The sequence below is a fragment of the Schistocerca gregaria genome, chromosome 6 (genome assembly GCF_023897955.1).
Source record: "Schistocerca gregaria isolate iqSchGreg1 chromosome 6, iqSchGreg1.2, whole genome shotgun sequence".
Taxonomy (NCBI): Eukaryota; Metazoa; Arthropoda; class Insecta; order Orthoptera; family Acrididae; genus Schistocerca; species Schistocerca gregaria.
In genome coordinates this window covers 479,979,265-480,006,182 of record NC_064925.1, presented here as the reverse complement: position 1 = coordinate 480,006,182, position 26,918 = coordinate 479,979,265, and the positions used below count along the sequence as shown (strand labels likewise).

Sequence of the window (26,918 nt, the reverse complement as noted above, 5' to 3'; positions counted from 1 at the left end):
CCGCCCGATGCAAGACAGGCCTCGGACAGCTTCCGCAACTGCAGATGGTGGACGAGGTGGGCGCGGATATCCGTCAGAGCACCAGGGTAGTGCCAACACCTCAGGGGCAGCGCCAAGTGGGTGCGGACCACTAACGGAACGTCAAACGCGGGTCCGGCCCCAGACAGCTACCACGACCATAGATGGAGGATGAGCCGTGCACAGACATCCGTGGGAGCACCAGAGAAGGGCCGAAACCTCAGGAGCAGCACCAGGCGGGCGCAGACTGCGAACGGAACGCCCGACACAGGACGGGCCTCAGACAGCTGCCACAGATGGCGACCAAGTCGGGTGTGGACGTCCGAGGGAGCACCAGGGAAGAGACAACACATTACAAGCAAGGCTAGGCAGGCGCGGGCGGCAAAGAGAGCACCCAGCGCCCTCTGGGCATAAATACTGGGCAAGATACTCAAATATGGCAGTCTCATGTAGCACCTGAAGGAGGCAACGAGTTACGTGGCCAAAATATTGTGCCAGAGCGACACAAACCTCCTGCAGTAGACCCAATTATTCCACATATCGAGATCTCGCCGAGAAAGCCTGAAGAGTTATATTCTTTTGAACTTGAGCCACAGTTCCTCTGCATGCTCCTGATCATGCTAAAAGTTTCGAGGTCCTTATTGAGATATGACCTATTGATTTTTATCTAGTTGAGTGAGCATATACACCTTTTTTCTTGGTTTAGTTGTCCCTTGTACTTTGTAATCATTGTTGCCATAACCACGTCAAAGTTACTAACACCAGTCTCGATGTGGACATCCTCAAAGAGGTCAGGTCTAAGTTTCCATCATAAGTGGCATTTCTATCTGTTCTATGTAGTTTTCGGAGAAGGCATTGTGTCCTGTTGTTGGATGACTAAAGTCTTCACCAACAATTGCAGCATGATTGGGGAACTTAAGTATAAGTGAACTGAGGTTTTTCTCTAAAGTTTTTGGTTACTTCAGGAGATGAGTCTGTTGGGCGATACAAGGATCCAGTTATCATTTTATGTCCACACCTGGTACTGAGTCTTGCTCCAACAATCTTGCATGCAGCTTCAATTTCTATCTCAGTGGATTTGAGTTTCTTGTCACCTGTGACAAACACACCACCTTCATTTTCCGTTTCCCTATTCTTTCGATGTACACTTACAATTTTCGCCAAAATCTCACTGCTATCAATTTCATGTTTCAACCAGCTTTCTGTACCTAGTATTATATGAGCTTCACTGCTTTTCATGAGCACTTCAAACTCTGGCACTTTTTTGTGAATGTTTCAGAAGTTTACTATTGGGATTTTAATACTCTCACCTCACTTGTGCCATGAACTGAGTAAATCAGTGAGGGAAACAGCGGCTTTGAAAGTGTTGCTGCCTCCTCAGTTTTATCAGTTTTACTGTACAGCTGCCACCAAGACTAAACCCCCCCCCCCCCCCCCCCCCCCCCCCCCCCCCCCCCCGTGATTTTGTGTTCTGGCTCAGGATAGTTCAAATTTTTTGCACGTACAAATGATCCCAAAATAGCATCCCACTGACAAATCTCATCACATTCATAATTCACATGTACTTAAAAAATAAATAAAATGAAATAGACATTTGAAAACTGAATCCTCAGTTCAGTTCTTTAGCTCATAATTTTATCTCCAGGATGATGCAAGTAGTGATGTATCTAATTTATCCAGTTTTCATCCTTACCACCCAAAAATGAATGTATTGAAATGTAAAACATGCAATTGCAAATGAATATTGTATTCACTAATATAACAATAACTATACAGCTGGTGATAATCATTGGTTACTCTACAAGGCAGCAAACTACTTTTACACCTACATTTCTGCATAATTACTGCAGTGTACATTCTTTTGAACATGTTTATGTAATAGTTCTAACTTCACACTTACCTATATTAGCAAATTGTCAACTCAGTGTTGGCTCAGAATGTGTCCTATCAACTGATCCCTTTTTTTTTTTAGTCAAGTCACGCCATAAATTTCTTTTTTCTGCAATTTGATTCAGTACCACCTCATTTATCTGGCTCTACATTTCAAAATCTTCTATTGTATGCTTGTCAGAACTATTTACAACATCCAAATTTCACTTTCGTATAGGTGTACAGTGCAGACAAATACCTTCAGAAAGGGCATCATAACTTAAAATTTACATTCAGTGTTAATATACTTTTTCTTTACAGGAACCTACTGCTTGCTTTTACCGGTCTTTGGTTTATGTTCTGTCTGTGGCCATTGTCAGTTATTTTGCTGGTAGAGTTCACACGATACATTAATTGCCTCTATTCCTAGACTAAGTATTGCCTGATTTTAATGAGACTATATTCCATAACTCTTATTTTACTTTTGTTCTTATCAGTATAACACCTTACCAAAACACTACCCAATCTGTTCAGTTATCTTCCAAGTTATTTAGCATCTGTATCTTCTCCGAAAACCTTAATTCCCTTTCCAAATTTCTCCTTGCATTCCTTGCTCAGTGTACAGGGCTAAAACTCTCTCTCTCTCTCTCTCTCTCTCTCTCTCTCTCTCTCTCTCTCTCTCTGTGTGTGTGTGTGTGTGTGTGTGTGTGTGTGTGTGTGTGTGTGTGTGTGTGTGTGTGTGTGTCAAATTTTGAAAAGATGTTTATTGTTTTAATGAATTCTTATACCAGATTATGTAAATGTTTTAATTTTTTCAGTTTAACTTGAACAAAAAATTTTAGTAGTAGTAGTAGTAGTAGATTTGACTTTTCATGACAAATGTCATATTTTTAGTTTCTGCAGCCTATTTACCCATCAGAATATCTGTAAGAAGTGCATTGTTAATGAAAATAAAACTTAGTTAATGAAAATAAAACTTAGTTAATGAAATTTGTATTTTACTTACTTATTTATTTGTTTGTGGTGGCTATATATACTATAATGTGGTATTGGTTATTTCAGTAAAGTCTCTCTTGGTCTGCCACATTACAACTTACACTAGGTGCCTCCTTGTTTTCACTGTAATAAGTTCTGAATGGTAGTCCACTTTTGCCTCATTCCTGTCCTTAACTGTTGAACTTCCCAGTCTGTCTCCTGCAAGGAAGTTTCCCACACCATTGCCTAGCCTTACATTATGTCTGATCCCATCAGCCTCTCTCTCGTATTCTGTGTTTGCCAGGAATATTTCATTTTCAGCCACAATGCATTTTCCTCTGCCACTTCTGCCCGCCATTCTTAAAACCTATATCACTATCCATCTTTTCTAAATATATTAGGAAGCTATCTGTGAATTAATTTGGTGCATTAACCAGAACACACTGAATATTGTCAGCTGGCCTCCTTTTTAGAGTAGAAATAATTGTTTGATTTTATCCATAATGGCTAGGGGGTCATCAAAGTCACAGTCAGAGTTAAAATTTTGGTTCAACCACGTATTCACAGTGTAAAAAACATAAAAATTAATGCATTTTGAAGGCCCAGTCTTCATCATCAAATTTGTTACTCAAGAATCTCTAAAAGTTAACAAGATAAAATATACGTGATTACTTTTCAAGCAACTGTGTATTCTTGAGATGTACATCCACAACTGCAACAATTGATAAAATAAACTAAAATGAAATGGCATATGTTGTTCCGAGTATTGTCAGCTTGACAATAACAGACATTTGTGTCTGTGGTCCATATATCTCCATGAAAGCCACACACAGAAGACAAACACAGAAGTAACATGAATGAGGACTTCTTGCTTGTAAATACGCAATGGAAGAGATACCAAAGAACATAGGTGATGCAAAACCTTGTGGGGAAGCTTAAAAGTTAAAATCGTATCGAGAACAGAAGGCCAAATGTATAACTGTAAAATGGCTAAAACAAAGATTGGTATCAGAAAAGATCTACGAAGATTTTGAATGATGTTGCTTGTCACTTGTAAGCAGTTCACAATTAATGGTGCACTTGAGAATCTGTCTGAATGCCTTAGGTTTTAAAGTTTTACATACGGACTGCTCTCATGTTCTGTCCCCTGCTCCATATGCTGAAACATTCAGGAAATCATTTTGGATCTGATCCTGCTTTCTACTGTGCTTCTCCTCAACAATTCTACAGAAATACCTTCCAAGTCCTTTGCTGTCTCTGACAGAATTAAAATTTCATCGACGAACCTCAAAGTTTTTATTTCTTCTCCCTGGATTTTAATACCTACTCCGAATTTTTCTTTTTGTTTCCTTTACTGCTTGCTCAATATACAGATTGAATAACATCGGGAACAGGCTACAACCCTGTCTCACTCCCTTCCCAACCACTGCTTCCCTTTCATGCCCCTCGACTCTTATAACTGCCATCTGCTTTCTGTACAAATTGTAAACAGCCTTTCGCTCCCTGTATTTTACCACTGCCACCTTCAAAATTTGAAAGAGAGTATTCCTGTCAACATTGTCAAAAGTTTTCACTAAGTCAACAAATGCTAGAAACGTAGGTTTGCCTTTCCTTAATCTTCCTTCTAAGGTAAGTCGTAAGGTCAGTATTGCCTCTTGTGTTCCAATATTTCTGTGGAATCCAAACTGATGTTCCCCAAGGTCAGCTTCAAGTTTTTCCATTCGTCTGTAAAGAATTTGTGTTGGTATTTTGCAGCTGTGGCTTATTAAACTGATATTTCGGTAATTTTCAAATCTCTCAACACCTACTGTCTTTGGGATTGGAATTATTATATTCTTCTTGAAGTCTGAGGGTATTTCGCCTGTGTCATTCATCTTGCTCACCAGATGTGTTTTTTTTTTTGTCAGGACTGGCTCTCCCAAGGCTGTCAGTAGTTCTAATGGAATGTTGTCTACTCCCGGGGCCTTGTTTAGACTCAAGTCTTTAAGTGCTCTGTCAAACTCTTCATGCAGTATCGTATCTCCCATTTTTATCTTCATCTACGACCTCTTCCATTTCCATAATATTGTCTTCAAGTACATTGCCCTTGTATAGACCATCTATATACTCCTTCCACCTTTCTGCTTTACCTTCTTTGCTTAGAACTGGGTTACCATCTGAGCTCTTGATATTCATAGAAGTGGTTCTCTTTTCTCCAAAGGTCTCTTTAATTTTCCTGTAGGCAGTATCGATCTTACCCCTAGTGAGGTGAGCCTTTACATCCTTATATTTGTCCTCTAGCCATGCCTGCTTAGCCATTTTGCACTTCCTGTAGATCTCATTTTTGAGAAGTTTGTATTCTTTTTTGCCTGCTTCATTTACTACATTTTATATTTTCTCCTTTCATCAATTAAGTTCAATATTTCTTCTGTTACCCAAGGTTTTCTACTAGCTCTCGTCTTTTTACCTACTTGATCCTCTGTTGCCTTCACTACTTCATCCCTCAAAGCTACCCACTCTTCTTCTACTGTATTTCTTTCCCCCATTCCTGTCAATTGTTCCCTTACGCTCTCCCTGAAACTCTGTACAAGCCCTGGTTCTTTTAGTTTATCCAGGTCCCATCTCCTTAAATTCCCACCTTTTTTGCAGTTTCTTCAGTTTTAATCTATGCCCTGTGCAAAATTCTACCAGGCAGCTTCCTCTTTCATTTCTTAGCCCCAATCCATATTCACCTACTATGTTTCCTTCTCTCCGTTTCCCTACTCTCGAATTCTAGTCAACCATGACTAATAAATTTTCGTTTAGTATAGAGTGCTACTTCAGTCGTGTTCCTTATCTTTGGATGAAACAGGTAATTAATGGTCTGGTGATACATATAACAAAGATTATCCAGCTTTACAGTTGTCATTAGCCTTTAAGTTAGCTAATTAACAGAGGTCTGTAATAACAAGTACTTGAAGATGCTGTGTCAACATCAGTCTGTTGTTATTAAATATTTCTGCAGCATGACAATTTAATACAATTTAAATTCCTTCAGTAATACCACTGTTTGTCGACATTGCTGTGTGATCACTGGAATGATAAAACGAGATGTTTCCTATGTGCTGTAAACCACCACATTTGTCAGAATTAATGTAAGTGACTTCCATAATCAGTTGGTCAATAAAAGAATATGTGACTCAACGACAGACCAGTTTTTACTGGGTAGCAGCACTTCCCCAGTGTGGAAAAAAAGTATGTTAGTGGTACATCATCACGTACAATTAGTTGATGTGTCATAAAAAATGTGCTCTGTTACTTTTTGATCCTCGTTTAAGAATATTTTGTGAGTAAATATGTGCTCCCAGAAATTTAATCTTTGCAATGTTTCTCTGCTCAAGGGGATTCACGATTACAGTTGCCATGTGGCTTCCCATGGGAGTTATTTTGAAGATAACTGAGTACCTTCTAAGAAACAAGTTACATATTTTAGAAATCTCAGTAGCTAGGCCAGTATATTGAGGAGCTGGTAGGGCTGAAGGACATAATTTATCATTTTAACTCCTTCATTCATGTGGTACAAGACACATTTACTGTTCATCTCTGAAACTGGAATAAAAAATAAATTTTCTCACACTATATTTACATGCTACACAACTTGCGGAAGATCAAAATCAAGATTCATAGACATATTCTGCTGCTCTGCTCACGTTTGGCCTGAACTGATGTTGCTAGCTCATTATTAACCCTTTGTGCATCACATTTAGAAAGAAATTGGGTTAATTTTTTATGATGAATATTTCTGTATATGCTGAACACATGCCATATCCATTGCAAAAGTCCTTTTGAAGCTATTGGCAAATAAATAAAATGATGAGTCCAAATGGAATCATTGTCACAGAAATTCACCGTAAATATTACTTAGCTGTAAAGAAGTCAGAATAAATTCATAAACTAATTTCTTATTTATTTTGTTAGTAAGTATTAAAACTCTCTATTGTTTTGTTAAGGAATAAAACAGCATGTTTCTTTAACCTTTCATTTATTTGTAAGATAAAACCATGCTGCAAAATTGATTTTTTACTGATTTATTACTATGAAAATTTCAGGAACAGTTGTTTTGTTTGTTAAAACACAATGCAACATTGCACTTGGAGCATTTAGTTCTTGAATATACCTTTATACAAAGTCTGTATCTTCATTTTGATTCTGAATGCTCTGGCCAGTGTCCTATTTGGTCAAAGCGCACACCAGTGACTGGGCAAATTGCCGTAGGCTTTCTTTTGGGAGCAGGTAGCCTTGGACAGTCTGTGGCTGGATGGCCCCTCTTTCTTGCATGTGTAACAACTCCTTTCTTCAGCAAGGAACTTGCTATTTCTGCTCGAAACTTCAGCAGTGGTGTGTATTTCTCATTTTTATGATCTCAATGTTGCCTGTAAAGCAGCCAAGCATTCACACAATCCAAGTCTATGAAATTTTGTTTATTTTTTATTTTATTTTTTTCTCTCTCTCTCTAACACTCCACATTTTCAACAGGTTCCTTGCCTTAATAAGTAGAAATCAGGTGGACAGCTTTATTGTCATACCATTTCAAAATTATTATTCCGTTTGTTTCATCTGTACAGTAATCACAGGTTCCTCTGCCTTCTTTTTTTATCTCTGCAGGCGGCATCCATGCAATCTGTTTTTCTTATGGTTCCCACAACATATATTCCTTCATTTCTAAGCTTTACTGCTAGATTGAGGAAAGTAAACCAGTTGTCCATAAAGAGTTAGAAATTGGCATGCCTAGGCAAGTTCTATCAGCCGAATCACAACATTTCCACTCCTTCCTCAGGATTAATTGCAATGTTTGTTCCCCACTTCAAAATCATAAATGTAGCCACTTACACCAGCTCGAGCAAATACTGTTATGCCCCATTTGTGTGGTTTTGATTTTTATATACTGGCGCAGAGATGTGGAATAATAAGTTCATCAGCGCTGTTGTATTCTTCAACTTTGGTTTTTAGAAAATTGTTCTTTAGTTGATCTAAAAATGGCCTGACATTGAACAACTTCTCATGATGAGGATTATCCCTGGATAACATATTTGCATTGTCGTTCACGTGAAAATACCTCCTCATGGACAGAGTGGCATCAACTCAGCTATCTGACTATACCTTGTCTCATTTGCCCAATACATCTTGTAACTCGGCACACTCACAATACCACTTAGTAAATGAATGCCAATGAACTGTCTTGCTTCATTGACTCTAGTGATTATACTTTGTCCTAACACTTGAGTAGAGTATAGATTTGTCTGCGTAACTAAATTGTCAGTTATAGTCTCATCAATAAAACTTTCAAAATGTTGGAGGGGAGAACGTTCTTCACTTGGTGGATCAGAAAACTGCACAGCACACTGAACATCCATAGCCTCCAGATCTGAAAACAAAAATAAGGCAGTATGGAAAATTGTAAAGCAGGAAACTGGTACCAGGAAAGTGAATCTGTCAAACCTGAAAATCAAAGAGGAAGGGACTGTAATAAAAGACCCAATATATTTGGCAAACTATATAAATGATTATTTTAGTAGCATAGGAAAAAAATTACAGGAACATTTTTTAACAGCCCCTCAGGTCAAAAAGCCAAATAATGGTGTATCACACTCGATGGTGTTATTCCCTACAACACAGGAAGAAGTCTACAAAGCAGTCAGCAAACTGAAAAACAAAAACTCAGCTGGTCTGGATGAAGTCCCCATTTTTATAATTAAGGACTGTATCAAGAGCCTTCTTCCACCTTTAGTTGATATTATAAATCAATCTTTCAAGCAGGGCTACTTTCCAGACTATTTGAAATATGCTAAATTACTACCTCTCTTCAAAAAAGGTGATGCAGGAAAAATTGAAAATTATAGGCTAATGAATTATTTAAATAAATACAACTTACTGTCTGTTGACCAGTTTGGATTTCGATCAGGGAAAAGCACAGAATCAGCAACAGCACACCTCACAAAACACATTCTAGAAGCGTTAGATAAAGGGAACTACACAACAGGTATATTTCTTGATCTAACTAAAGTGTTTGATACAGTAGACCACAACATATTGTTAAATAAGTTAGATGAACTGGGAATAAGGGGACTTGTGAAAAAGTGGTTCCAGTCATATCTAAAAAATAGAAAACAGATAACTGAAATCTCACATATTTCAAGTCGCTCAAACTGTATTGTAAAGTATACTTCAGACCCAAATTATGTAAATATAGGTATCCCACAGGGTAGTGTCCTTGGCCCAATACTATTCCTCATTTACATAAATGACTTCCCACAGAGCATCAAGCATGGACAAACAATATTGTTTGCAGATGACTCAAATGTACTAATCAATGACAAATCACCAGATGCACTGAAAGAAAAAGCCGAACAAACACTAAACAGTGTACGTGAGTGGGCATCCAATAATAAACTAACACTAAATTTTAAAAAAACAAATGCTGTAAACTTCTATGTCTGCAAAAAACCACACTATAACAACTTTAAGTTAAACGATGAAACTATAGAATGTGTAGACTACACAAAATTTCTTGGTATGCATGTTGATAATCAGTTAAAGTGGGAGGAACATATTAAAATACTTAGTAACAGAATCGCTACAGCATGCTATGCTCTTAGAATTCTGACTGCAGTGTGTGATACTACATGTGTCAGATCTGTATGTTTTTCTTATATCCACTCTGTTATTACCTATGGAATAATATTTTGGGGAGTCAACAGTAAAAATAGTTTTCAAATTACAGAAAAGAGCAATTCGTATAATAACCAAGAATGGCAGTAGGGCTCACTGCCTTGAACATTTCCAAAAGCTGGAAATCCTGACTGTCCCCTGTGAATAAATTTTTCAAAGTATTATGTATGTAAAGAAAAATATTGACTGCTATGTTAAAAATTCTTTAGTACACAGCTATGGAACCAGAAACCAATACAATCTGCATCTAGAGAGAAAAAATAAAGTTAAAACGCAGCAGAGCTTGTTGTACAATGCTGTTAAATTGTATAATAAATTACCCCAAAATATAAAAGATATTGACACAATTGGACAGTTCAAAACAAAACTAAAAAAAATTTTTATTAAATAAAAGTTATTATGCAGTAACGGACTATCTGAATTAAAACATGTAGTGAAATTAAAGTAGCCTGCATTGTAATACATGAGGAAATAATTAAAATATGAAATCCAAAATTTTACAGTACTATAAGAAAATTACATAAGGATATAAAACTAATGTAACATACTTTAAAAATTTGTGTAAATATTAATTTTATGTGCATAATTTATAGGTATATTGTATTGTATATGATTTTGCTGACGAAATCCACACAATGTAAATTGTTACATGGATTAATAAAGAAATCAAATCAAATCAAATCAAATCAAATCAGATCCTTGCATACCCACGTATAGCTCAGGCAATTTTCATTTCCTGTTCCTAAAGTTTCAAGCCATACAGATGGGGAGTTTCATCATTAAGAGCTTCTTCTTAACTGTCCAGCTCAGGTTTAGTCTGTAGAGGCAATACTTGCTGTACTGATGGATCATAGCCACTTTCATCATCCGAAAGAATTTCGTCATCTGATATTTCAGAGTGAACACCATGCAGAAGAAAAAGAAGAAGAACTTTATATTTTCTATGCTTAACCTATAAAGAAAATATGATGCAAGAATGAAAATTCCGAAATATTATATAAGAACAAATACAATTCATTCTTATGATACAAATTCATTTATGCTTACCTCATACATACTAGTGCATCAATGACTCCAAGTGGTGCAATTAGAAATTCGTAATAATTACTCAAAGAAATGTATACATAACTGTATTGTAAACCTGCCATATTTCTTTCCCTTGCCATTGAGGAACTAGGTAAAGTTGGTTTCATAACCTGGAATTTCAGTGTACGCTGAATAAGACTAAACACAACAGTCGTTGTTCACTCACAAATGCAGTAGCACAACTCAAGACACTTCTTTGTTCTGCACTTCAAACAAACGGTGAGTCACGAAAGAAAACGCCACTGCAATCTGTTGTCCAAACTTGGAACTATGTGAAGTGATGCCAAACAGTATAACTGAAGCATTGGGAAGCTAAAAAAAACCATGAATACTTAATGATGCTATTTGGAATCACAGATGCTGAAAGGGTTAATATAATGATTTTTTCCAATGTATGTTAGTTTTCTGAATAGGGTCTGTAAATCAACTGTTGAGATGTAGTCAGCATGGTGAAGTGTAGTTATAAGTACATTTGTAATTATTTTTAATACATAGAGATTATGATATTTTGTGGATTTCAATGAACTCAGGATGGAGAGATTTTTCAAGGAGATGCTTACTCCCTCTCCTATCACAGCTATAAAGGAAAAAAAAAACAGTGAAGTGATTAGTGGTGAAAAATTGTGCTCCATTATTTTGTAAATGGAAGTGGCTTGAAAAATTTTAAAATGGAAATGGCTTGAAAAATTTTAAAATGGAAATTTCTTAAAGATTGGAAAAAAATAGCCAATTTTTGGATAATCCAGTGAAGTACGTTGAACTGAACTGTGCTGCAGTCTTTTGGAAGGGTGTGCAAATCAATGTACTGTTAGTGTAAGGACTTCCCTCTAGATTGGAAATCAAGCTACACATTGCTGCTATAGATGTGATTTAAAACAGTTGTTGTTTGCACAAAATGGAAAAATTACTGGAAGGTTCCTTGCTGAGTATAGATGTAGGAGAAAACAGTTTTATCTTCTGATGGGGCAGTAATATTAGGCATACTACTTCAGATATCTTGTGGTTCCTGTACAACAGCTGGTGCCCTCCCATTCTTCTCATTTAATTCTGTGAAAAAATTTTTGGAGTATTTTTGAACTTGGAACTAAAGATGATCTGATGAACTCACTTCCAGAACCATGGGGCCAAATATTGTTACTGGTGACATCAGTACTGGTATAGTCAATTAACAAATGCTCCCAAAAAGCACTTAAGCATAAGAAACAAGATGTCTGTTTAGAGTGGCAATTAATCTGACAATAAATAATCTATTTTAAATTTGCTTTGCCTGTTTTCGTAAATTTGTCAATATTTTGAATTTTCAGCTTTTCATATACATTGGAACTGTTGAAATTATTCATCTCCACACCACCTTCAAAGTCAAATTGATTGCCTTCAAGCCAGAACACTTTTAAGTTTCCTGATACTTTCAGTTGATGTTGGAACAAGAATTTGATCACAAGAATTAAAAAGAAGCCTTAGGTGCCCAGACATTTGTTCATGCTTAAATGGACAACTGCTGAAAGTCATTTTATTTTATACGGCATTACAGTTTGTTCTTTGTGTACGTCATGTGTAAAATGAATGCTATAGCATCTACAATCTGTAATACACATTCTTTTTAGTATACTGAATTTCCTATTATCAAGCTCCTAAACCAAAATAACTAGGTGTCCCAATGCTTTTTGTGGTTGGAGAAAATGAAGAACAGGTAGAGAAGTTGGCTAAGTTTGCTACAAAACAATAGATTGAATACATACCCCAGTACTTACAGCTTTATCCTTAATGTACATATAAAAGTGTCTTTATCCCCCAAAAAAATGAGTAAAATGCAGCCATTACCGTCATACCGGGAAAGAAAAGCTATTAGGTGATGTCCGATTGCTTGAAGTATTTAATGTCTTTTCAAATTGTGAATTGTACACCTTATGTTTCAGCTTTTGAAGTTAATATACTGTAAACAAATAAAACATTGGACTTTATTTTGTGAGACTTCTGTAAAATATTTCCAGGCCCATGATTTTCTCTTTGTTTCTATCGGTATATATGGCAAGTATTGCATGCAGGACACCTCTATCCTATGAATGCCAAACCGTTAATTGTGGGAACTACACTAGCTGTATCAAAGCTCGTTTTCATTTTCTACCTTTCATCTCACCAAGTCACCATTTAAAATTATTTAAATATGATTGCTCGCAAGCAAATTAAATTCACGAAAATATTTCAGAAGTAAAGAAATTTTGCAAGATAATGACCATGGTGTGGAATTTAAATAGAATATGGTATGCTTGAATATTTTCACTGTCTACCATCATAATTTATTGATTGAGTTATCTAGCTCAGCTATGAACATTGTACCATAATCAAAACACAATGGTGAAAGAGAAATTTCTCCTGAACTTGTGAAATTTTGCTCCTACACTAAAATCAAAATATTGTGTAGTTTGTTAAATGATATGGATGCATAAAAATAAAATAAAATGTTCTTTTATTTTCTGTTCCTCAAATTACACTGTATTGCAGCCAGCAGACAACAGTTCATAGTTTTATCAATGAATGATCACACTTTCAAGAACATTGGTAAAACATTCATGTATCATTTGTGCAGCCCGAAGCTCTGTTGCTACATAGTGAGTCCCACATCTAGTGATTATGAAGTTTTGTTTGTTGTTGGTTGTAAAATGTTTGCTTGTTTTATTAGTAGATGCCTAGCATTCCAGATCACTTGGTCTTTGTCAGAGTTGGAAGGCAGTTTTGCCACAGTTTTGTCCTTTTATGTGCTTTTTGACTGTATAGCTGCATTTTTGTATATTGTTGTGCGAAATGTATTCTTGTCTATGCGAATTTTTCCGTGCTCACACTTCTGACACATTTTTGAGAAAATCCCAATTAAATGTAAAGGCTATCCTCATGTAGTTTTAGCAGTTTATCTTACACTGTTTTATCTATGTGAGTGCTGTGCAAGTGTACCCCTGATGGTGCTATTCATCTGAATGTAATAATTTTTTAAATCAGACATGGCTTTGATATCATAATCATATGAGAATGATTTCTGTTTGATAGACAAATTATGAAGAAAACTCAGAACAAAGCTTTTTAAGATTTATTTAAAGGAGAGCTCTTGTGTCTTAATTGAAATTTTCTTACCCATTATGAGATATGTGTAAATAAACGCCACTGTGAACATCACTCGTAATTGAGGTTAGTAATTTCTGATATTAAAATATAAAGATGTGTGTTTGTGTGTCTCCTTTCCCCATGTAGTAGTGAAATGTACAAATAATGTCACATCATTGTTTGTTTTGATTAATGTAAATTAGTTTCTACTGCTACAATTTTAATATTTTCACTGTGGTTAGTGCTATAGGTGTGCTATATTAATGAAACTGCATTTTTTCTAGGCAATTGTAAAAAAAGTCTAACTTGAACCTAGTTTGTCATGTATGCCATTCTTGAGTGGTTTAGATAATGACACGTTGAGGAGCTTCAGTACTACTAGTATGTGTGTGTATGAGAGGGGGGCATGTGAGAAGAGGAATAGGAGGAGGAATGATAAGAGGAAAAGTTGGAGATGGCAAAGAACTGGAAATGTGGTGGCTAAAATCAGGAGGTGTTGTGTGTTCAAAAGTACTTTGGGACTGACTGTGTGGCTGGAGCACATGGAGGTATGGAGCAGAGTTGCCACACCCCACATGGGATTAGCTTACACCCAAACTCGCAAACTACTCACTTAATAAACATGGAACTTGCATCTGTGTGTTGTGGAAGAGCTGCATTACGTTTTCATGTTAGTTTTATTTGCGGCCACACAATATTGTGATGATATACAGGCAGTTTACAGAAATGCATTTTGTTATGAAATTAGAGAATTTTTGACGTGAGGGAAACTTTTTTGTTTTTCAAGTTAGATGAACACAGTAAGTAAATGAAATCTTAAGATAACATCAATTTTTCATGTACTTCATGCCACAACTGTCAGTTTCGTAATGTGAGGTAATTTCAAGTTACTGTGACACACAGTGTTCCGCATGCGTGTCAAGTACTAAGTGGTCGCCCATGTGATTTTGTTATGAGAAACAGATCGCTAGATTTAGAATTATGATTTTATTAATTTTTCTGATCCTCCTCCTTATTTCTAACTCAGCAAAATGTAAGATTTTTGCATGTTTATTGCGGTGAGAAAACGCATCTTAAATAGGCAAGCCAGGACTGGGAGAAAGGACAAAAGTGGTACAAAAAATATTATTTCAGTTTTTTAGCAATTATGTTATAAACATTGACATTTATAGTGTTATGTAGAATGACTTCCTGAGATGATCTTCCTTTGCAGTTAGTTGTTGTGTAGCTCCTTACCATTGCAAGCTGCACACTTCATGCAGGCGAATCTGCCTATACTTAATTTTTGTGTTGACAATGGAAAAACTCTACCAGCATCAGTTTCATTGCTATGACAGATGCTTGAAGTATCACTGTAATTGTCACTATTGCTATTTAATGAAATAGTCATCTCCTCCATTGAATGTTCCAAAACAGCTTCATTCTGCCGTGCTTTACGCATAATGATCTACATGATGTTAGCCTTCTTCCAGTCTTCAGAAATGACATTACTGTCAGTTTCTTTTGCGAGTGCTTAGACTGCAGAAAGGGTAAGTTTATTCCTGGCAACAAAACTTTTAATTGTGCATATATTAAATCTACAAGGCCACAGTAGCAGTGGTAAGATGCTAACATAACAATTGCGTGCCCATACCTTTTTGCCAGCTTGTAGATTTTGTATTTGGAGAACTGTGAATGGAGATATGTCAGTTCCATAAGCTCCACCTTTCTAAGATTATCACATACTTTGACAGTACAACTCTGAAGCCAATCACAGTCATTTCCTGCTTTCACTTTGCCATGGGAAGTGCCTTGACAACAAGTACTGAATGTGTAGAAGCATTATCTTGCTCAGTTGGTGACAATTTCCCCAGATTTTTAATGAGTGCTTCTAGAAATAACTTCGTAAATGTAATGCGGTTTGTTTCTTCATGATAATCTCCTGTCTCATTTGATTTAACAGGCCAGAGACCATTCAAGAGAAGATCTTCCACGATGGCTGCATGACAAAGAACAAATCTATCTCCCTCACCTGAAGGCATTGCCATTTTTCCATTAGTTGTGTCATCTGGCCAGCTCTGCTTCATAACGTGACCAGAAATGCCTCATGTTTCATTAAGCCACACTATTTCATCCAGTATTCATATGGAGGCTGTGCCGTAGAAATTGGCATCGCCATGCAGCTACATTATCCCTCTCTGTCAACAGAAAATGGTCATAGAAATGTCCATAGTGAAATCCTAGGTCACGCAAAACTGTGTTGAAAAAGACCTGATTGTTTAAGGGTGATCAATAACAAGTTGAATGTCAGAGTTTCCTTTCTACGGTAATAATCATAGCCATGACAACAAATGCATCTATGTATATTGTAATCTGCTTGTATGTACAATGTCGTCGTCCCCTCCCCTCCCCCTCCCCCTCCCTTTCCCCCTGAGACTGTCTATCTTCGATGTTTTTCCAGCTTCATTTTATTTCTCAAACATTTCCTTGCCAATCTTCAGCAATAGTGTTTTTATTTGTGTACAGAGCCATAGCAGTTGTACTGATCACATTGTTAATGGAGAACAGTGAGCCACCATTAAGTGATTCAGTCTAAGTAGGCACACAGTGTGCAAATCATTTCTCTCAGCTGACCTCGTATGGCAGTCCCCTGGTCAAGAGAAGAACACAGAACTTTTCCACTCGTAACTTTTGATATTGTTCAGTACCACGTAAAAAATAATGGTAACAACAAATAAAATATTACCTCTTGCAACAATAAAAAGACGACAGAGAAAATCACAGGTCACAATTTTCACAAAGTATACAAACTGTCCGGAACGCCGACACAGTATAAGCGGCAAGTGTTGCAGTATGTAGTGAAGGTTTGGCAACTTCAGGTGGTTGCTGCGGCTTCAGGCCTCGCAGGATTGATGGAATGCAGTCCGTGCCTCCAGCTTGGACTACCCGCTGTCATAGTTATCAATTGTAAAGTAATTTTGACAAGACTATAGTAGAGGTTTGCCGGATAAAAGATGTACTGTGGTTGATTTCCATGATGACTATTCAGATAGTTGGTTACTAGTCATACCTGTAGGATCCTCTGCACTAGTTTGCGGGATTAGTGGTTGATGATGTGGTCATTTACATATATTGCTCTATCTTTGACCTGAAAAGAGATGCTTGTGACTGAATTGTTTGAGATGGCAAGAGAGATGTGTGAGACAGGGATTGCCTCTCCTTTAGGTTGCAGGGATTAGAGCGAGTGTGTCATTGAATAAGGACACTCGATACATTGGACAAGTAACAGAGTACTACTTTCAGGAGTGAGGGAAGAATATTCCTCATACCAGAGCATTCTGAAAATCAGAGGAAGCCAAGTTATGGTGAAAAGGATGGTAAAGCTGGGTGATTTGGGCATTAAGTGGATAGGCCTGTGTAGAACAATGTACAATGTTTGAAGAAGTACAAGTAGATTGCAATCATGAATTGGGTTTTTGGAAATAAGAGTTACTAATATGTTGTGTTGTACACAAGTACAGGAGAATGTAAAAGATTGAATATTAAAGTACCGCAAATAGAAAGATAATGTACAACAGAAACATAATCCTGGTTTGAAATAAGTGCTTGTGGGCAACAGAGATAGGGGAGAGGGGGTCAATACAGAAGTCACTTTGCAAGATTGGTCATTTTTAATAGCAGTTCATACTGTCCTACACAAGTGGATGGTACATACAGTAGACATATGTATCACAGAGAAAAGAAAAGAAAAGCTTTGAAATAAGTGTTGCATACAAGAGAACAGGGTTGAGGTTTTCAGTATAGAATCACATGTGTGACTGGCCATTGCAGCAGCAGATGCTGAAACTGAACTACATGGATGATGGGTACAAATAAGCACACAAAGGCTTTCACAGCATGTGAGTGCAATAAAATTTACTTTAGCTTTGTGCTGTGCCAGTCCAAAGTGTGTCCACAAAATTTTGGAAAGCTTTTCCACTTGTGAAGAAAAATTCTGGGAGGGACAAGAAATGTATCTTAGTGAAATTTAATGTAATTTGTTAAACTTGGTTTGTGATGTTGCATGTATTTATGAGAGTTTTTTTTTTCTTTTCAGGGTCCACTAATGGTCACAGAAGCTCTGAAACATTATGCAATTGGTCCTCAAGTACACTTTGTTTCTAACATTGATGGTACACATTTAGCAGAAACTTTGAAAAAAGTGAATCCAGAGACAACATTGTTTATTATTGCATCAAAAACGTTTACTACTCAGGAAACAATAACAAACGCAACATCAGCTCGAGAATGGTTCCTGGCAAAAGCAAAAGACGTAAGAATTTAATTTGATTATCTTACTGTTTGTTAATAATAATAGTAATAATTAATAATAATATTTTATTATTATTACTATATTATTTTACTGTAGTTGAATTTATACCGATCATTTCATGTCAAAAAGGTATTAAAATCCAAGCTGCCTCCCATTGATTGTTTCCAGAAAAGTGCTGTTGCAAAGCATTTTGTAGCTTTATCAACGAACACTGCAAAGGTGGTGGAGTTTGGAATTGACCAAAACAATATGTTTGGCTTTTGGGATTGGGTTGGTGGAAGGTACTCCCTGTGGTCTGCTATTGGACTGTCGATTGCACTGTCAATTGGATTTGACAATTTTGAACAGCTGCTGAAGGGAGCTCACTTCATGGACAACCATTTTTGCAACACTCCACTTGAGGAAAATGTAAGTTGGTTGTTGTACTTTACTCATCTTAAGGCAAACACCTGGAAAGAAGAGCAGTTTTGAAAGTTTTCTGAATAACTCACTTTTAATGTTGTTATATATGCAACCCAATGGTCCAGATTTCAATAATGTTACTTTAAGTGCCTTCATATTGGGAAGATGTACTATTGGGAATAACAACACACTCCTTAACCAAGAAACAGAATAATATATGGAACTATGGTAATAGAAATATAATAGGTGTGGGCAACATTTTCAGCCATTGGCAAAAGCTTTACTTGTTCATGAAATAGAGATGTTGAAAAAAAATTATTGGATTTGTGTAACTTTCATGAATTTTAGTATGGTTGCCATACACAATCATCATCCACACTCTCCCAATCTCTTATTTCAAACTTGTATTGTAGTTCATTGACATTGTCAAGTCAGGTTAATATTAATTAGGCTTTGCTTCTTTGTCACAGGCACCTGTAATTCTTGCTCTTCTTGGGATTTGGTACATAAATTTTTACAAGGCAGAAACTCATGTACTCTTGCCATATGACCAGTATCTGCATAGATTTGCTGCATACTTCCAGCAGGGTGATATGGAATCAAATGGAAAGTAAGACTCAGTTTTACAACAATTTATAATTTAAATGAGAATTTTAATAAGCTTATTAAATGTGTTTGTTTAAACACATAATAGATAGTTAAAATTGTTGTATGTGGAACAAAGCATTGCTAGTTCATGACTTAATTGTTTACTTCATGCATCAAGATACTCATTAATAGTTCATGTACTTCAGTTTGTATTTCAGCAGTTATGAAAAGGGTAGACTGCTATTCACTGAAAAGATGACACACTGAGTTGGAGACAGACACAACAAAAAATACTGATACAAGAAGCTTCTGGCCAAATTCTTCTTCAGGAGAGAAAGGGAAGAAACACACACATTGACACAAGCAAGTAGCTTTGCTATCTCCAGCCATTTTAGCTGTTCAATGCAACACTTGCAGTCCGGCCAAAGCGACTGGAGATATCGGTTGTGTGTTCATGAAGTGGCCTGCTTGTGTGAATGTGTATTTTCCTTTCTTTTCTGAAGAAGGAAATGGGCAAAAGCTTAGTGTTAACAGTGTGTTTGTTGTGCCTGTCTGCAACTCAACATGTCAGCAATCTATCCTTTTCATAATTTTTGATATTCCAGTCTGGATTGTCCATTGTTCAATTTCTCTTTCTCAACCATTCCATTTTTTCTTAAGTCAAATGTGATGATTTGACTTACTTTTTGATGTCATTGCAAAAATAGTATATTTAATGCACATGATTATAGTTTTTAGCCCTTAGCTAACACCAGCTCACACTCTTGAGAACATGGCTGTTCCAAAAGCCAAGTCTTGCTGTTGAGCTTTTGGACAATTATGCAGGATGACCTTCAAACTGTGCCCGTCGCACGAGATATGAACCATATATTATCTTATTTATTTGATTTTGAAATGCATTCTTACTATCAATTTTGTAACTTTTGCATTCAGTATTGATGAAACTAGGTGAAATCTTGAAAGCTGAGAGTTTCAAAGACCAAGGAAAAATGTGGTTCTAGTATCTCAGATTGGTAAGCTGAGATGTTTTATCAGGTGACACAAAGCAGCAAAAATGTCTGTTCCACAACTTTAGATGCAGAGACTACTGGGCATTCATCTGTCTTATGACTGCACAACCAATTGGAAATTACTGATTCCAGTCGTGGGACAAAATAATGATGACAAAGGAAAACAGTAAAATGGAAATTAAAACGTTGATAAATCCTGAGGAAATGACATTGGGACCACTTGCAGACTGGGATGAAGCTGTGTTCATGAAAAGGCATTTCTTAAAGACATATCTTTCAGATGAGTCATGCAGTACTAAACAACAAACTTCTGATCCACTAAAACTCAAAACATCTTCTCTAAAATAAGTCACCAAAGGCTTACATTAATTAGAAATAGCAAATAAAAAGTATCTTTCACAAGGATTCTGAAATCAGAATGATGTTGAGACAAACCACTCCACAAAATACAGACATCTTCTTGATACAAAAGTGCAAAGGCCACTATATTCTGAAAGGATGGGGGTATCTCAGAGTGCGACAGTGTTGACAACACTGGTAGGGTTGACCCCATGGGAGCGTGGGGAGGTCGAGAGCAGATTTGTCGGGGCAGCCGATTAGACTACCTCACCCGAGGCGTGCAGGTTCTGTAGTGGTAGCAGGTGCAAGTACCTTATTTACTGGAATCTTAGCACACTTTTTTTCGGTTTTAGTAATCCAAAAAACTGCCTGCGGCTTAGAATAGAGTGCAAAGTAAGCGGAAGTTCTGAAAAATGTTGGTAGGTGCCGCCACGACTAACGTCTGCCGTTGAATATATGTAGCGCTACACAGGCATATTTTGCAGGCACAAAGATAAACACTGGCACCAAAACCTATGCGTCAGTAAATAAATTAAAAAAAAAAAGTGGAAGACGAGTTTTTTTCTCCACCCTGAGTTTCGACCACTGCATTTTCCTACATTACCCAACGAAGTAAATACAAATTCCGTTTTGTGCATCTTCGAATGTAGCAGCCCTTCAATGTACTACGAAAATCCGACTAGTAAGACTGTTTGGGATGTTTGTCCGTCAATATGGCTAACTCAATAAAAACAAAGATTCGAAGACTTACCAAGCGGGAAACAGGAAGGAGAATATGTCTGCTTGTGTCTGTGTATGTGCAGATGGATATATGTGTGTGTGTGTGTGCGCGCGAGTGTACACCTGTCCTTTTTTTCCCCTAAGGGAAGTCTTTCCGCTCCCGGGATTGGAATGACTCCTTACCCTCTCCCTTAAAACCCACATCCTTTCGTCTTTCCCTCTCCTTCCTGAAGAAACAACCATCGGTTGCGAAAGCTAGCAATTCTGTGTGTGTGTTTGTGTGTCTTGTTCATGTGCCTGTCTGCCGGCGGTTTCCCGCTTGGTAAGTCTTCGAATCTTTGTTTTTATTATATTTTTCCCATGTGGAAGTTTCTTTCTATTTTATTTACAATATGGCTAACTCTACGTTCTGAATTTTTTCCTCCCTATGACAAGAGATGGTTGCTAATAGGAACTTTTATCAATTGTGAATCACATGCAGTATTCTCTTCACCATAAGAATAATACGAATGTAAACATTTTGCCATGTATTCTTTCGTGTTTGCTGCTATCTCATTTAAATACTGTCCGCCTAATAAACTACGAAACTAAGAGTGAGACAACAGCAAACGCGGAAGAATATACATATCATGTCATGTTTATATTCTGTTATTCTTATGCTGAATAGTGATAGTCAGAAATGAAGCACTTCAACTGACTAGATTTTTAAATCTAAGATGACTCTAATTTCTGTGCAGAATGTAATGTACTAAAGAGGCGTCTGCAAAGATTTTCAAATGGAGAAAATGATTCAATAAAATTCGTTTAGAACATCTTCTATCATACGCAGTCTGTTATTTGGTTCTTGTTTATCATTATCAAAGAAAGCGGCAGTGTAAGTAACAACAAATAGCAGTCTCTTGCCATTGATTTGCTAATGAGATGATTCCTCTCTTTTCTTTTAATTGTAAGCGGCAGTAGCGCGTACAAAAGGAAGTCATGCTACGAGCGGTGACAGGTCACAAACACTCATTATCAGAATGCAACAAACAATGCATGACACAGTACAATAATGCATTTTCAGCTTTGAGTGACGTAAAAACCTATACCAACGAGAACGGCACTTATTAGATCAAAGAAAAATAAGCAATCACTTCAAACCAGACAAAGCACGTGAAAAAGGGAAGGTAGCTGTATAAATACGGATGGAGCGCCTGATGCATAGCATTGCCTACCTGGTAAAGCTTAACTGCTAAGCTTAACGACTCGAACCAAACTACTGTAGCTGTATCGTCATTCATTTGACTTAAATTGTCTCATATTACAATGGACCAACTTTGTTTCGATTTGGAGGTACGGTTTAAAACTTTTCTCTCCCCTTGAATTTAGAGTCTCAAATTTCAGGTGCTGCTTAGATTCGGGAATTTTTTTTTCTTTTCTCTTTCTCTCTCTCTCTCTCTCACTCTCTCTCTCTCTCTCTCTCTCTCTCTCTCTCTCTCTCTCTCTCTCTCTCTCTCTCTCTCTCTCCCCCCCCTTGATTTTGAGTCCCATTTTTCAGGTGCAGCTTAGATTTGAGTGTGGCTTAGATTCGAGTAAATATGGTATGGGCACATTCTGTTTGGAACTAGCTGATTTATTTCACAAGTTCAGAATACATTGAAGATCCATTGCTCACATAATGCTCATGCATAACAAGTGAGGGGGTGTCAAACCTGCAGTCCCTGGCGGGCAGTGTGTTGTCAGGATCCCACCCATCACTTGCAAACGGTTCAGTGTAGCTCGGAGCAATGGGTGCTGCTAGGTAGGCACTCGATGCAGCTGTTGCTGAGTTAGCGGTGGCCACACAGTCCTCCCTTGCAGCATAGCTGCGGCTCTCTGATGTTGCCGGCTGTTTGTCGATATCTCCTGAGGAGTGAATCCCGGCCTCAATGTCTGCATGGCTGCACCTGGCAATTTAGTAGATACTAAATGGGTCATAGGTCAGAATGGACCTCATTCGACCCTCTGTTCACTGAAGCTGATGGTGGTTTGTACAATGGGTGGTTCTGCAGAATGGTGGACAGTGATGACTGCACCAGTGGACAACAGTGGAATGACAAAGGGTCTTAGGTCACACTGCAGTAGTCATTCCACAGTGGCCACCATTTTGATTCCTTCTGCTGTCTGGCTGGTCAGGTGTGTTGACGGCAGATCCCCTGGTATCACATGGCTCCTTGTCACATTGCTGCAGGAGCATGCTATATTTAGGCAACAATACTGGTTATTCACCGAGTGGTACCGACATACCTATCAGCCATAACGGCAAAATACTGTGCCATCTGGTTACTGCAATTAATATGGCTATGGCAGCTACGGCTTGTGTGGGTCAGCACCACTACACAAGTGAGAAAGATTTATGTTGTTGTCTCTATATGGCCTTTTTGGGTCAACGAAAAGAATGTAGATGTTTGTATCTCACTAATTGGGAACATATATATAGCTCCATTGTGTGATGATGCTCCATGCATCAAATGCTGCTACCCAGGTACCATTGTTATAAATCACAGTGACTACCTAGCAGAAGGCCTGCACCTGTTATGACTCCTCCACTTGTAAACTCTGCCAGAGTGATGTCATCCCAGAAGTCCAACACAACCTCCAATCCCTGCTTAAAGCCTCCTTATCCCTATGATGCCCCCACACACCCACCTTTTACATGCTCCCAAAAATCCAAAAACTCAACAATCCTGACTGCCCCATTGTGGCTGGTTGTTGTGCCACTGCTGAAAGAATTTCAGCCCTCATTGACCAACACCTCCAACCAATTGCTTGTAACCTAGCCTCTCCAAAAGACACCAACCACTTCCTTCAGACTCTCCACCATCCCCACCCCTTTACCTCTTGGATCTCTACCAGTCACGGTTGACGCCACTTCCCTAGACACCAACATCCTCATGCCCATGGCCTTATCACCATTGAACACTACCTTTCTCAGTGCCCTTCAGACTACAAACCCACTACCTCATTCCTCATACATCTCACTAACCTAATCCACAACTACTTCACCTTTTAATGGAAGATATACAAACAAATCTGTGGCACAGCTGTGGGCCCCAGCATGGCACCCTGCTATGCCAACTGGTTCATGGGCCATCTAGATGAGACCTTCCTAGCCTCCCAAAACATTAAACCCCTAGTCTGGTTCAGGTTCATTGATGATATCTTCATGATCTGGACTCAGGGCCAAAACACCCTATCTTCATTGCCTCACAACCTCAACACCTTCTCTCCCATCCATGTCACATGGTCATCCTCAACCCAGCATACCATCTTCCTACATGTTGACCACCTCATTTCCTATGCCTCTATCAACACCTCTGTCCACATTAAACCCATCAACCACCGACAGTACTTGCATTTTGACAGCTATCATCACTTTCACGCCAAAAAGTCCTCCCAAACAGCCTGTCCACTTGGGGATAGCAAATTTGCAGTGACAAAAACCCACTTGCTCAGTATGTTGAGGGGTCTCATGAAGGCCTTCATAGACATGCACCATCACCCAGACCTAGTCCGCAAACATATCTCCTGTGGTATTTCCCCTCACACTCCCAAACCTCTCACCATCCCCAAGACCTAACCATAAAGGAGTGTCCCATTCATCACCCAGTACCGTCCTGGATTGGAACAACTGAACCACACCCTTCGCCAAGTTTTTGGTTACCTATCATCATACCTTGAAAATCAGGGACATCTTACCTGAGATATTCCCTCCCCCCCCCCCCCCCCCCTCCTATTGTTGTGTTCGATCGCCCACCAACCTCCAAAACATCCTAGTCCATCCCTATGCCGCGCCCGATCCCAACCTGCTGTTACAAGGATTATATCCCTGCATTCGATCCAGGTGCAAAATCTGCCCAATCCGTCCACCCAGCACTTCCTTTTTCAGTCCTGTCTCAGGTTTATCCTATCCCATCTGGAGCTGGGCGACCTGTGAAAGCAGCCATGTCATTTACGAGCTCTGCTACAATCATTGCACAGCTTTTTATATTGGTGTGACTACCAGTCAGCTGCCCAACAGGATGAAAGGCCTCTGCCAAACTATGGTCAAGAGCAAAGTAGACCACTCTGTGGCACAACATGCAGCCGAACATCATGATTTCAATAGCTCCTTCACTACCTGAGCCATTTGGATACTTCCCCCCACCTCCAGCTTTACTGAACTGTGCAGATGGAGTTATCCTTACAACACGTTCTCCACTCCTGTAATTATACCGGCCTCAACCTATGGTAGCATACTGCCCCAAATGCTCCACCCAACACTTTCCATCCCCTCTGTCCTATCATCTCCTCTCCATTCTCATCTCTCACTCTGTTTATTTGCAGCCCTCTGCCAACATATCCAGCTGCAAGTCTCTACTTACCTTTCAATGAGGCACTTTATACATGCTATGCATTAACGGACATCAGAAGGTGCAAAAGTACCAGGATGTTATAATTAAGCTGATAGTGTTCAGAGAGCTGCTGTGCAGGCTGTATACATCGCAGGAGGCTGAAACATCATTGATATGTTCACTAGTTGTTGTGCTTGTGGGGTAAGTTGGGAAAATAATAGTTCCACTTTCTGCTAACAGGTGAAAATATGCACTGTGCACTGTAAGCAGTCAGAATGTGAAATGTTCCCTGTTTTGATGTCAGTATGCCATTTGCCACTTGGCAACACATGTTGATTTTTTTTTTGTGAAATGACTGTTCCTGTACAATGTTAAGAAGGTTTTAAGTTTCGCGTGTGAAACCCAAAGGCTATTGAGAAGAAAGCTGCTGGTAAAGTTGTATTATCAGAATGACAGCAAAAACAGCATTGCATTGTGGGAATATAGCCAACAGTAACCACTGTGGAGAGGCCCCATGTCAATAAATAGGTAGTTGATGAAGTTGCATCTCTTGCGTAAAGTTCTGCAGCCAGTGCTAAGCTGTGTTATGGCCATTCTCTCTCCCCAGGTCAACAGTTCAAAAGATTGTATGGCACATTTTTCACTGGTATCTCTTAAAGATTCTGACTGTGCACAAAATGAAGCTCCAAAACAGACCACAACACTAGGACTTTGCCCTTTGTTTCTTGGCATGCATGGTAATGGATGACATGTAGCCAGGAATATTCTTTGGATGGATGAGGCATATTTTACTCTACTTGATGGCGTGAATGTATAGGACCGTTGCATATGGTGTTCTACTCTACCACATGCTCTGCAGAAACATCCATTGCACTCAGCTTATGTGCCTGTGTGGTGTTTCACAAGGTTTTCATTGTCAATCATTTTTTTCTTCCCCCCCCCCTCTCCCAAGGAGATCACACGTTGTCTGCCTGTTAGGTGTACAGTGACATCTGCACATTATAAGGACCTCCTTGTGCAACATGAGATTTTAGCTTTGCAAGAATGCAACTTTATCCACACCACTATTTTCATGCAGTACGGAATGACATTACATGTCAGTTGGCAGGTGAAAGATTTGGTTTGAGAAACCTTCAGTAACAACCACATCACCCCTCACAGGCTCAGCATTTGTTTCCTGAGTATGAGCTTGGTGACCTGGGGTTTCTGAGCTGGAGACTGGTATGCCATATCACCATAAGCTCTGGACACGCTTCAGTGACCATTGTGCAGTGCAGTGGTGGAACGTTGTGTGCCATGAGGACAGGGATCTTGGCTTGATCGCAAGGATGGTAAAAACCTCTACAAAAAAAACGCTAAATCTTAACGTGCTGAGCCCCGATGAGATGCTTCCAGCTGTTGACATGGAACAGTCATTAGCGGGCAACCTCTGGGAAACCTGCTGCACCTCAGTTGTATAAGGCTTACCTAGGCATGCGGGGGTCT

At 38.5% G+C, this 26,918-nt stretch overlaps 1 protein-coding gene across 1 annotated transcript in view; it reads left to right on the top strand.

Moving 5' to 3' along the window:
* Nucleotides 1–26,918, top strand: part of LOC126278243 (glucose-6-phosphate isomerase-like) — an 83,351-nt gene that overhangs the window by 35,505 nt on the left and 20,928 nt on the right. Inside the window, exons 5-7 of the mRNA XM_049978229.1 lie at nt 17,807–18,022; nt 18,191–18,430; nt 18,895–19,034. Coding sequence (XP_049834186.1) covers nt 17,807–18,022; nt 18,191–18,430; nt 18,895–19,034 — 596 coding nt within the window. The remainder of the gene's footprint in view (nt 1–17,806; nt 18,023–18,190; nt 18,431–18,894; nt 19,035–26,918) is intronic.